This window comes from Xiphias gladius, chromosome 9 (genome assembly GCF_016859285.1).
Source record: "Xiphias gladius isolate SHS-SW01 ecotype Sanya breed wild chromosome 9, ASM1685928v1, whole genome shotgun sequence".
Taxonomy (NCBI): domain Eukaryota; kingdom Metazoa; phylum Chordata; class Actinopteri; order Istiophoriformes; family Xiphiidae; genus Xiphias; species Xiphias gladius.
In genome coordinates this window covers 7,505,626-7,518,860 of record NC_053408.1, presented here as the reverse complement: position 1 = coordinate 7,518,860, position 13,235 = coordinate 7,505,626, and the positions used below count along the sequence as shown (strand labels likewise).

At 43.3% G+C, this 13,235-nt stretch overlaps 1 protein-coding gene across 1 annotated transcript; it reads left to right on the top strand.

Annotated features, from left to right (window-relative positions):
* The first annotated feature begins 9,050 nt into the window (after positions 1-9,050).
* six3b (SIX homeobox 3b) lies at positions 9,051-11,561 on the top strand. Its single transcript, XM_040135471.1, has 2 exons — positions 9,051-9,986; positions 10,722-11,561. The coding sequence occupies exons 1-2, from the start codon at positions 9,292-9,294 to the stop codon at positions 10,858-10,860; spliced, it is 834 nt and encodes a 277-aa protein (XP_039991405.1). The 5' UTR covers positions 9,051-9,291; the 3' UTR covers positions 10,861-11,561.
* The last annotated feature ends 1,674 nt before the right edge of the window (positions 11,562-13,235 follow it).

Genomic DNA, 13,235 nt, shown 5'->3' with positions numbered 1-13,235 from the left:
TGAGTCATGTTTGTCATTCCTTCTTCTTTATAGGATGAATTGCGTTACCGTGAGGATAGTGCATCTGTCAGCACCCTGCTGAGATACCAAAGTCCTACCAGCTGCAGGGACCTTGTTCTTGTCGACCTTGACGTTTGACCTCTGAATGAAATAGAGAATGTGCAGAGACTTTTCTGCAGGTGGGAAAGTATATTATTACTCCACTGGGAAAACTTGCAGAAGCATAGAAAGTAGTACAGAAAGATACCCCAAATCTTAAAAACAAACAAACAAACGAACCAAAAAAAAGGTGAATTGTTCAAAACGGTGTTCAAAGAACAGAAGATAACTTTGAAGAAAAACAAAGATGTGAAACTTTATAATTTTATAAAACAATTATGTAACAATTATTAAAATGTGACCTGCGGTGGTGCTGGTGCACTAGTGGTTAACGTGCATAACATACAGTGTTATTGCAATGTTCCCAGTTCAAATGCGGCCAAATTGGTTGCATGTCACCCCCCCGCTATACCGGTTACCTCTAAACACCACAATCAAACAAAGGTGAAAATGCCCCAACAATAATTCAAAATTACAGTTGTGTGCAAAAGTTTGCTGTGGGTGTTTTTTTTTTTTTTTTTCTTCTTTTCACTTCAAAAATCAACAAAATGTATGTATGTACTTTGCCCTTTGGGTGCCCAAACCTTTGTACACAGCTGTATTACTGCAAGACTGCATCAGTTAACTAGAGCACATGGACACATAACAAGCAGTGTGCATAAAACAGTATTCAAAACGGTATGTAATGAAAAACACTGAAAGTTATAAGGTGTTCTCTCTCACACACACACACACACACACACACACACACACACACACACACACACACACACACACACACACACACACACACACACACACAAACAAACAAACAAACAAACAAAATTCGAACAAATAAACACTGAATTACTGCACATGATCCTGGTACACTTCAGTAAAGCACTGACTCAGATGTAATCATTTGTACATCTGCAAAATGCATTCACACAAACCTTAAGATAAGAGCCAGCCTGTGGAGGCAGATAGCTAAAACTTGGACAACAATAAGTAGAAAACAAGAATAAATTAAAACGCAGTATTCATCGAAATATAAAAATTATAATTAGATAAAATTAAAATGTATTATTCTTAGGACCAGGGTCTAACAACCAACAAAATATAAAAACATCATCAAGATCATCAAAAACCTGAGTGCCAAAAAAAAAAGACCATATGGCATAGAAAATAAATTAAAAAAGATATAAATCACTAATGTAGTTCAGCCTTGACGTTGGAAACAGCAGTTGACAAATTAATCTCACCACACAGCCCAAGACAAAAATCTATACATACTTCCATGTTCAAAGTGAGAGTAAGACTTTGTATGCCGTTCAACAGGAAATCTCAAAATCTTCTTTTCATGAGGTTTGGTAGTTAGACATGCTCTGTGCTAAGGGATCATTTTTTTTAGATTTTGGTAGTGATCCATTCCTGCACTTCCTACTATTCCCGCTATTAGACGACTGTCTACTGGAGGACAAGATTATGCACTTCACAGTTGGATTTGCCTTTTTTATTTTCTCAAATATGTCTGCTACTCTTCACTATACAGTATAACTATCAAATAAAACCAGATTGCCGTACAGTGAAAGACATGTTCATAAATGATTGTATGTGCTGCACTGACACCACAATATCGCCCATCCACACACACACACACACACACACACACACACACACAGAGAACCCTTGTCTAATCTGTCACTCTGTCATAATTTGTTCATAATCCCTAATCATAATCACATCGTATCTTAAAGGTGTTCTCAATCTGGAGTGGGATTATGGGATTGCAGAGCATGTGTGTTAGAGTGTGAATGAGCGATCAAAATGTAATATGGTGGTGGTGTGTGTGTGTATGTGTGCGCGTTTGGGGGGTGAATTTAATTTGATGATAGTGGGGTATGGAGTGCGCCCTCTCACCGATTCACCCGCTGAATCCACTTTAAGCCTGATATTATAAAACAATAGACACTGACCTGTTAAAACTGTGTTTGTGCGCCCCTACTCGGTTCATCTTTAATCTCTTTCACTTTAATTTGTTTTTACAGAACTACATGACATAAAACAACAGATCAGCTGCCTTTTCGTTTTCTGTTGAACATACACGTTTCTTTTTAGCCAAGGTCCACCACTTGGTCCAGACTGAAATATCTCAACAACTATTGAAAATAATACCATTAAATTTTGTACAGACATTCATGGTCCCCAGAGGACGAATCCTTAAGTACAGTAGTTGAGTACATGTACTCAGTACACCGATGGCATCTACATGATTGATTTGCACAGACGTTCATGTTCCCCAGAAGATGAAGCGCACTTATCTGGTGATATCTTGACGTTTCCTCTAGCACCACCATGAGGTGGAGATTTGTGGTTTTGAGTCAAATGTCTTGACAACACTTAGACGGACTTCCGTTAAATTTGGTACAGACATCCATTGCCCACAGAGGATGAATCCTGCTGACTTTGTTGATCCGTTAACTTTTCCATCTAGCGCCATCATGAGGTCAAAATTTTAATTTGTTCCAAGGAAATGACATTCCCATCAGCCTCAGCTGAACTTTGTGTTTAGAACTGCAAATATTAGCATGCTAATTTACTAAACCAAGATGATGAACATGTGAAACATGATACCTGCTAAAAATAAGCCTGTGAACATTGTTATTGTGAACATGTTAGCATTGCTGTTCCTATGGAGAGTCTGACAGAGCTCCTAGCATGGCTGCAGATGCTTGTTTACTATTCTTCCCTCCTGCCACTTTCTTATTTCCCTCTTTCTCTTCTTATTTGAATTGATAGCAGCTTCTGTGGAAACCTCAGAGTCACAGTCCACAACCTATAACTTGGAGCTGTTACAAAAGCTGCTGCCGCTTCAGAAACTCCATTTACAGGGAGCATATGCTAGGCACGCAGATCCTTTTCCGCGTTACAGTATTTATATATTTCTGTTTTTTGTGTTTATTCATTCCTCTCCTGAAAGGGCAGTGAAGGTGTTCAGGTGCCTGTGATGTGCTCTCTACATCTGAAGGTCAGCTGACCCGGCTGACCCCAACACGCTACAGAACATGTGCCAAAAGAATAACCTACTGCTGAATTGCTTTGCTAGCAGGGAGGAAGACGCTAGTGGTGTTACTCTTTCTCCTCGCTGTTGGTTTCCTTCTCTTCTTTTTTTTCTGTTCGCCTGCTCCTGCACTTTCATTCACGTTCTTCTTCTACCGCCCACTCTTGTCTTTTCACAGCGAAGGATTTTCCGCTTGTGGCTCTAACCTTGGGTGAGACAAGTGGCGACCGGGCGATTCTGCCCAGGCACCAGGTCTCAAACAAGACACGTCTCCTTTTGATTTTTACGCTCCAAAGGAGTGCTCAAAGGAGTGCAAATTTTCATGCACGGTGAAATGTAAATACTGATGGCTCCCTGAAATCTCTGTGGGCGTGTGTCTGAGCCTGAATGATGTGTGTTTACTTTATGTGTGTGTGTGTGTGTCTGTATATTTGTGTGTCTCAGCATATGATTTTGAGTGGAGTAATTTAGCAGATGAGCGGGTGGCCATTGTTAGAGGGATAATCTGGCTCTTGCTGCTCAGATAGGTTAACATGCAGCAGATTAGACCAGATTACCCCTAACCACACCAGACAGGACAGGGGCCAGCCTTCATCCCCCCTCCTTCTCCCTCCCTCTCCCTCCCTCCATCTGAGCAAACCCTCCCTTTTTTGCCATCTTCCTCTTTTCACTCATTCTTCATTTCATTTCATCCTCTCCTGGCTTGTTTATTCCTACATCTTTGTCCCACTTTTTATCTGTCTCATCAGGCTTTCCCTTCGAGCTCCTCCAACATTTATCCCTACCATCCAACTGCTCACTTTATTGATTCCCTTTTTTTAAATTTCAATGGTGGAAACACATGCACATCTATTTAGTCCAATTCAAAACAAAAATCGTAGCTATATGAATTCCAACACTGTCAAATGTTCCTGTTATTGCTTCTGATTTTTTCATCCCAGACATGACTCTTGTCAGGTGCAGAAGGATTAAAAAAAGCCACAAAAAAAAAACAAAACAAAAAACAAAATCAGGTGTATATTGTTCAAGGAATGTCTCAGTCCCACCCATAGGTTTGGTTTCAGTTGACTAGGTATATTCACACATGCGAGCCTGACTCACAGGAAAGAGTTACACATGAAAAACCATTCAAGACCATGACACTAGTTTAAAAAAATATTTTAATATCAAACTTGTATCAAAAAAAATACAGTATCATTGAAAAAAGAAGCAAAACTAATTATATGAAAGGGAAATGTAAGCTATATATATATATTATAAACAGGTCGCAATCATGGGATTGAGGAAGATGAATGTTTTCGTACTTTATGTAATATTGCTGAAATAAAAAATAGGCAATTGGTTTCATTTACAAAGCATGGGATGGACATTAAAGAGCAGCCTATAATTAATATTTACAATTGTTGATCATTCACTCATCATCACTCATTTTGTTTTGTTGATGTTTCACATCTGTATGATCGTGTGTCTGCCACGGAAAACCTAGCAGCCAGACGTTTGTTCAGGCTCCAGCTGCTTGTATTTTTGGCTGCTGGTGTTTGTTTGTCTCATTCAAGCTATTAATTAGAAACACCCCGAGTGCTTAGATGACACTAACAACACACAGGATAATGATATAATTACTGCCTTTGCATCTGGCCCAGCTGACCTAATGTATAGGTTTAAGCAGCCTAGAAAGCAGTGTAGCGGAGGAATCATTAGTCAAATTATCTGATAATTTTGTTTATTCATCTAACTGTAAGATGTTTGTGCTTTAATGTTTGTGTCACCCATCTGTCACGTGTAGATGCTTATTTGTGATTATCTGTGGGTTTGTGTGGCACAGACCTTGTTATGTGTTTACACGTGTACAGATGTTTGTGCAAGTGCCGTTTTTTTTTTTTTTTTTCTCTGCGAAAACTTCTCTCCAGCTGTTTCAGCAACCACACAGCTGCACCAATAAAAAAAACAAAAAAAAACAAAAAAAAAAACCCAGCAGGATTAACTTTGAGGGATTGGGTTCCAAACCAATCAGGGTGTGGGATTAGTTGCTCAGGTACAGTTACTTGAGTACCTGTAGCCCTCAGCTTTTTGTGACAAAGGTCAAGATGTGGTCAAATGGTGACCACACACATATATACACACACAGCGTAGTAACGCAAGTCCACATCCATCGGTCCACTTGTGCAGCCAGCTTTCCTTCCTTTGGAGCGGTGTTTGTACGACGATGAGGAAGACTGACAATCTGTCATTCATTTGTTCAGTTCAATTAAAACAAGATAAAACGTGATAATTAGTTAGTTAGTTTCAAAGGGATGATTGTCATAATTGCTGTGGATGACTTTTCTGGCAACTGACTAATTGATTAACCAACTGTCCGACACTGATAGTTTGAGATCAGGGTAGAAAAATCAGAGTTCTCCCACTCTCCCCACGTCTTAATCTTCATCCTTCTCAGTCTGCCACAGCCTCCCCCCTTCTGCCTTTTTTTTTTTTTTTGAGGCGGGGGGGGGTAACCATTGTGCACCAGACTCTCCTGGAGCCCTGTAAGAGCACAAAAGCACAACAAAGACTCAGGAAGTGATTAGTGGCTTAACGAGGAGGAGGCTTTGGGGGGAGTTAGTGGAGCCGTACGCCCTCTTCCATGAGGCAGGGTGGCGAGGTTAAAGTTTCAGGGCTTAAGAGGTCAGTGTTAAGTTGTGGAGAGGTTAATTAGGAGCAGGGCTTTTGTTTGCGGGGGGACAAGGAGACGAGGCGATCCACTTCCTCGCTGTGTACCTCCAGCCCCCGTGGTGGTGTCATCCACCTTCTTTTAGCCCGCTCTGCTTTCCCTCCTCCTACTTGCCAATTGTCCTGTAGCTGAAAGGAGATGTAGCCGAGTTAACATAATTGTCACCGTTGCGACAAACTCGCCCCCTCATCACCACCAGCACGCACGCACACCTCGAGTGTGTTTGATGTCTTTCCTGCTTCGATTAGAAGAATGTCTTTTCAACTTGAAGGAGCCCTGGCCATGACTGTCACTCAGCGACCGTTGTGCGTGTTTGTCCATTGTTCTGCCGATACGACTCACACAAAAAAAACAAAACATCCTGCGATCCTCTCTGGACTCAGGCATCTCAAGAGGAGCAGGATGAGCTTCTCAGTGCGAATGCGTGTGTGAAGGAGACAATCAGAACTGACACTGAAACAGCTTTCTTGGCTGCAAACTGCATCTGCAGATCCTTTTGAATCACCTTTACTCAAATTTGTCTGTGAATATTTCTTTGTTTGTGCTTTAAGTGTAGCAGTGTAGACCCACTGGGCGAACCACTGAAGTTTGGCCTTGTTAATACACGCAACTTTTGCACCTCAGCCAAGTGTAAAAACTTTTTCGGCGATATTTCAAGATTGTTTCAAATTCCTGCTCCTCTTCTTCCTCTTTTTCTTTTTGCACACAAAAACGGGTGGCTGGAAACCAACCTTATGTCCCTGGCCTCCAGGTTTACAGAACAAAACAAACCGAATACAAGAGGGCATAACTGGGAGACGGTGCAGGCTGCTTACGTACATTATGGTTTGCTAATGGGCAAGCTACTCGCTAGCTTGTGAGCGCTGACACACCCACAGCGACGAGCGAGAAGTGGCGGAGGCAATGTCGCACGATTTGCTCGCTTCCAGTTGGTTTCCATGTAAAGTGTTCGGACGGAAAGTGAAGGAAAGACTTTCGTCTCATGAATTTGACCGCCGGAAACATTTATGTTTATTTACCCTAAACGGCCGGGGCACCGACAGTACAGATGTTGGTACAACAGAAATTGAGTGTGTACGAGTTCGTGTGTTTGTGCTCAGCTCACCTTTGTCTGAACTCCCCAGAAACTCCGGTTGTTTCTGTCATTTCCCTCAAGTCTTGCTCCTTTTTGCTTGTCTCTGTTCGTCTAACAAGTCGATTAATAAAACCCCGGGATCGGCTGGAGTTTCCCCACGAGGGTTAACGCATTTTCGGCTCATGCAGATGCGTGGTGCCGAACGATGTCTCTGAATTACTCTCTCCTTATCGACCTGCCCACGGTCTGGGGGTCGCTCCCACGGCTGAGTTTAAAACTGAAGGGGACAAAGCTTCTGTCAGGGCCCCTCAGCGGTGGAATGACCTGCCTGATGCATAATCAGGATCTAAACCCACTCTTATCACATGGCTTTCCTACAATCTAATTGTAAGAATGTCAGTTCAAATGTCTGCATGTGTGTACGCTGTATGTGTGAGTGTACAGCATATTTATATGTGTATTTGTGTGAATGTAGGCTATATATATATATATTTGTATATTGGATCTTTATTAGTCCTTTTTTCGCCTTTTTTCTTACTATTTGACTTAAATTTTTCAGTTTTCACTTGACTCTTCCTTTTGGTTTGTAAAAATTAATTTTGGTAAGGTTCATAATAATGAACTTTATTATAATATACTCTTCTTCTTATTATTATTATTATTATAAAACTTATTTGATTTGATTTGAGTAGAGATTGCCTTGACAAGCATGAACCATATGCATCATCCAGGGTGAAAAACTGGCACGCAACTCCTCGCACACCACCATGTAGGGACATCTGTCTGGTGGGGTAATTGGCATTAACCCTTTTAAGCTGGGTGACCCCCTTTTTTCACGCCCAACACTGGGGCATTTGGAGGAGTCTCTGTGTGTGTGTGTGTGTGTGTGTGTGTGTGTGTGTGTGTGGATGTGATGGTGCACGATAAAAGTGTAAAATAGTGTGGTGTGTAAAAACCGTAGTTTTGGTGAAAGCTATTTTGTTAGGTGAGCCAAAGATGCCAAATTTCCACTTTATATTCATATTTCACACATGAGCTTCCTTATACACACACACACACACACACACACACACACGATGCACAAAGGGTGCCACACTCCAAAGCATATGGCCCGGGGCAACTGAAATGTGTTAATGTTGATTGAATATGCTGCTCTATTAGACTAATGTTGGCAGGGCTGTATGGGCCTCATGTTAATCCGAGGTAACCCAATGGAGCCGGAGCGTGGCTTAGCATCTCCTGAACTTTACGCATATTAGAGAGCAGAAAAGTGATTAGAGCGGCGGGAGAAACAATCAGAGAAACATACGCTCTTGCAGGTCTGGGTGGGATTTCCGGTCACACCGGGCCCCGTCCGCATCCCTGCTACTAATGACGCGAGCGGCTTACCGGCAGGACCGGAGGGGTCACGAGGTTTTCGCTGGTGTGCCCGGACACTCGCGTCAGTTTTTAGCTCAGTCCAGTTCGTTCAGGCGCTCATCTCCAAAAACTCTTTTTCCCATCATCCTCGGCTTCATTTGTCCTGCTTAAAAGGCTTCGTGGTCCCCTTGTTATTTATTTATTTATTTATGCTAGTTTATGATTGTATAGAGATGATACGGTATTAAAGTGATTTTAATTTGGAAAAAAAAAAAAACTGGCATCGGCGTAGGCCCGTGGAGGCAAGAAATGGTTTGTTCCGCCAAACATCTTGCAAACTTAAAGAAATTTACACCACAGCGATGTAAGGGAAAAGACACCCCCCCCCCCAACACACACACACACACACACACACACAACCAGGTAAAACCTTTTAACAGACCATTTATTGAAATGAAATACTGTCAACTAGCTGATGATATGGAGTCATGAGGATTTTTTTCCCTTTATGATTCAGCGGGAGCCGCGTTTAATGTCTCTATATCTCTCCGGGCTGAAATCAAATGTGAAACCAGTTCTGAGCGTTTCCGCTAATGATGCCGTTTCTGGCCAGCTCGCACTAGTTTGAATCTGCTGTCACATATATCTTGATCAGTTCCGCTCATTTTTCATCTGGGCCCTCATTTATTTATTTTTCACTTATTTACTTTTTTTTCGGCAAAACCATCTGTTTCGTGTTTTATGAAACGGTTAACATAAGAGAGGGTGTTCAGAAGGGACTTTATGTGTCCAGCCTTGGCATAAAAGCAGAGAGATAAATCCTCTGTGTTTGATTGACAGTGCTGCCATGACAACCCCGCATCAGCTCCAGAGTGGTCCAATGAGGAGTCGGATTCAGGGTCCCTCCCTGACTCCCAGGTGAGCTAAAGAGTCCGACTTCAGCCGATTTCTGTCAGACAGTTTCCGAAACACGCTTCGTCTCCTCTCGGGCTCCACTCACTTATCCAGATGGTTTTCAGATCGCCGCTCGACTTTCTCTCAGCCTCCCGTCTCCTCCTGCCGCACTTCGCGGATGGGACCCCTGTGCTGGCCCGCTCCCGGTCCCCGGAGGACCCTCCCTCCCCCTGCCCTCCTCTGGCCCTCCCGGGACTGTGTTTTTCTGCGGCGCAGATCGCCAGCGTGTGCGAGACTCTGGAGGAGACCGGAGACATCGAGCGGCTGGCCCGCTTCCTCTGGTCCCTCCCGGTGACCGCAGACGGCCGCGACTCCATCTCCGAGCACGAGTCCGTGCAGCGGGCTCGCGCCGTGGTGGCCTACCACACCGGGAGCTTCCGCGAGCTGTATCACATCCTGGAGACGCACCGCTTTACGCGCGCCTCGCACGGTAAACTGCAGGCAATGTGGCTCGAGGCTCACTACCGGGAGGCAGAGAAGCTCCGGGGGCGGCCGCTCGGGCCGGTGGACAAGTACCGCGTGAGGAAGAAGTTCCCGCTACCGAGGACCATCTGGGACGGCGAGCAGAAGACGCACTGTTTCAAGGAGCGCACACGGGGGCTGCTGAGAGAGTGGTACCTGCAAGACCCGTACCCGAACCCCGGCAAGAAGCGGGAGCTGGCGCACGCCACGGGACTGACACCGACTCAGGTTGGGAACTGGTTCAAAAACCGGAGACAGAGGGACCGGGCGGCAGCAGCCAAAAACAGGTCAGTGACTTCGGCTCGGAATAAGTTGTTGTCTGAGTGTCACAGTTGGCAGTTGATAGGTAGCAGGAAGACACTTGCACGGGTTGCACTGGAGAGAAGCCTGAACGAGCCAGTGACTGCTTCTCTAACAGCCAATGAACGAACACGGCGCATATGGGCCCTTATTTTTCTTAGCATAGTATCAAAATACTGTCAGAATTTAGGTAACTACATGTCGACAGTTCCTCTTTACTCTCTGTATTGATCACTCACCTACTTAGTACTATTACCCGCTCGTGAAGCTATTTCCTCTCCACGGGCGGCCGAGGTTGTGCGTAAAAGGGCCATTCACGCGTAAAAGCGCACGGCCATTCAGCCTGTGGGTTTTTGTTTTCCCTCTGTCGGTGGACCCTGGTTGATCTCTCTCCCACTATGATTTGCCTCAGGGTCAGTGTGTGGGTCAACGATCCCGTTGGTGGAGGCAAAACATGCATGAATGGGCGCAAATTGCTCACCACGCATGCATGGGCTCTAAATAAAGCTAGTTCTGACAGAGAGGATTTGTTATCATGCTGTGACAAAACATTTCTTTCTAAGATTTTTAATTGTAGGTTTAGTTAGGAGTTTTTTTTTTTTCCCCCACAATAATAAAACAATACGAAATGTTTCGTTTTGGATTTTAACTTGTAGTTTATTCCTTATTCCTTTTTTGTAAAATGCATCTCCATCGACACTTCTTCTTCTCGTCGTTTTCAGGTTGCAGCACCACCGGATGTGCCCAGACGGTGCTCGCGCACTCGGCGAAGGAGAGTGCAGTCCAAACGGGAGCGCAGAGCGCGCGGATGGACAAACTCTTCTCTCAGTAACGGACAGTGACTCTGACTTGGATGTCTGAGACTTTCAATCCGTGAAATGGACCGTTAGAGGCCTGTGATGGTCCCCCCGTGGATTACCGGAGAGAGGAGGACCACGTGTGCGGACCAAGGCTGGTCAGGGTTTTGGGTTGCAATCCATATTCAGGCCATAAAACATCTCAATCCTAAATATTACCCCCCAGACCGTTAAACAGACGATGTAAACGCAGGTTACGTGGCTCTTTGGTTCCTTTTCTTCTTTGTTTCCTGAGCATAGAAGGGATGGCGTGAAAGATCCGTCTGTGCTGTCGGTTTGATGCATTCCGTTGATCACCAGCTGCAGATCGGACCCGCACTTCTGATTTCTAACTACATCCCTGGGTGGGGACAGGGCAGCATCTGTTTGCCGCAGCTTACACCGTCAGCCTAATTCAACAGACATCAAGCCATGGACCCCTGTTGGACTTTCACTCAGGGACCCCCGCATAGGAGGAGCCAATCACTCTCATGTTCTCTAATTATGTGTCAGTCATTTAAAAAACAAACAAAATGAAACTAGTTGTTTCTTTAGAAGCCCCTGAAGGACCTCTGGATTACCACTGCGTTAGACAATCAAAACACACTGAAGCCTACCTCCCTGTATGGCTGTTTGTATGTTTATGAAATTTTTGTTTGTTTGTTTGTTTGTTTTTGGCTCTTTACCTTCACTTCTACTTTATTTAAAGTTCACAGAGTTCATTGTTCAGTCTATGTGTGATGGTACTTCATGGTCTGTTTCATGCTGAATAAATGTTTTGGTATTTTATATATAAATAAAATTATTTAATTTATGACTGTTACTGTGCCCATTCTGTTTTTAATAACACCATCCATGCAATAATCCTGAAGGACTGTGTGTGTGTGTGTGTGTGTGTGTGTGTGTGTGCGATGCCAATACTGAGTTATAGTGAATTCCTCGTACTTTATGTCATCTCCGAATTCACCTTATTATTATGTTAAAGATCTGAGTTCTTCATCCACTACAGCTTGTCCAGTGTGCGCTTGGACTGACATGAACAACACAAGCAGGTAAAGAGAAATTTTTCTTCTCCCTGTTTCGGGGGGAAACCGCATCCCTCAAGTTTTTGTAAACTGCAGAACTGAGTGTTAAAGTTTCAGTAGAATTGAATCTAAGCATGTTGAAGTAGCGCATAAAAAAACACGACACCCATGCTCATGTTTTCTTTGTAAAGTGTACTGACTGGCAAAACTCAGATGTCCTTGTGGTGTAGCGAGTGGGAGGAAAGAGCCTTTCTGCTTCATCATCCCATACATTAGATTCAAATGTCGGTTTCCTAATGAGGAACAACTACCCAGTGTGGATCCTTCCAAGTCTAATATTGTCAGGCAAACGACAGTTTACATGGATTCAGTGAAAAAACTAGATGACGACTACGTACCTGACATTTTGAGATATGCTTAAGGGCAAACCGACTTACGGCTGCGGCATTTTCTTTACTCACCTCAAATCGATACTTAAGAAGTATTGCAAATTATATTCAGTCGTGAAGTTTACAGTTTGTCGTTTGAAACCAAACCTGTATTTAGCATTGTAGCTCAGTGTGATTCGCAGACAGAGACATTTGAAAATAACCAAAGGAGACTGGATTGCGCCACAGATCGTTAGATGGGACTCGAACAGTAGCAATTCATGAAATGACACTGTGAATCTTAACATGTCAAAAAAAAAAAGAAAGGAAAAAAGTGAAAACCTGCATTGTCTGTGTAAGTAGTGCCTGATGTTGAGCGGAACCAGTCTTAATCCAAGCTTTACTCGTCTAATTAGGGCCTTCAACATTTTCTCATTTGTTTTCAGTCCAGTGCGTATGTGTGGATATAATTGCCGCAGTATTACAGTTACAAGTGTTTTGTTGTTTTGGACAGATGTCAGAATAAAATACTGCCGTCTACTTTATCAGTTCAGCTACATCATCTACATGCTTTACATTTACACTGCTATAATCTCCTTGCTGCCATTTGTAAGTTTACTTGGCTTCGTCATTTGGCCAGTTTGAAAGCATTTTGGTCCGGAAACACAGCCCGAGTTTCTGCATAACATGCCGACCTTCCTACCTTTTGGAAAGTTCTCTCTTCTTCTTTTAGACCTGCAATGTTTGTAGGCTTTCGCTCGAAAGACCTGTAATGTGCTGTCCATCATTTTAGAAAAAAATTATGTAACTGATACGGTTCCTCAGTTTTTTGAGTCTGTATCATTGTTCCACATTATTATTATTTTTTTTAAATCATTTTTACCTTCATTTAATAGTTTGTGAGTGTAGATACAGACAGGAAACAGAGAGGTGACATGCAACAGGTCCCCTTGGGACACTGTGGTTTTACTGTACAATATGCAGCTTGACTACGAAAAGTACCTGGA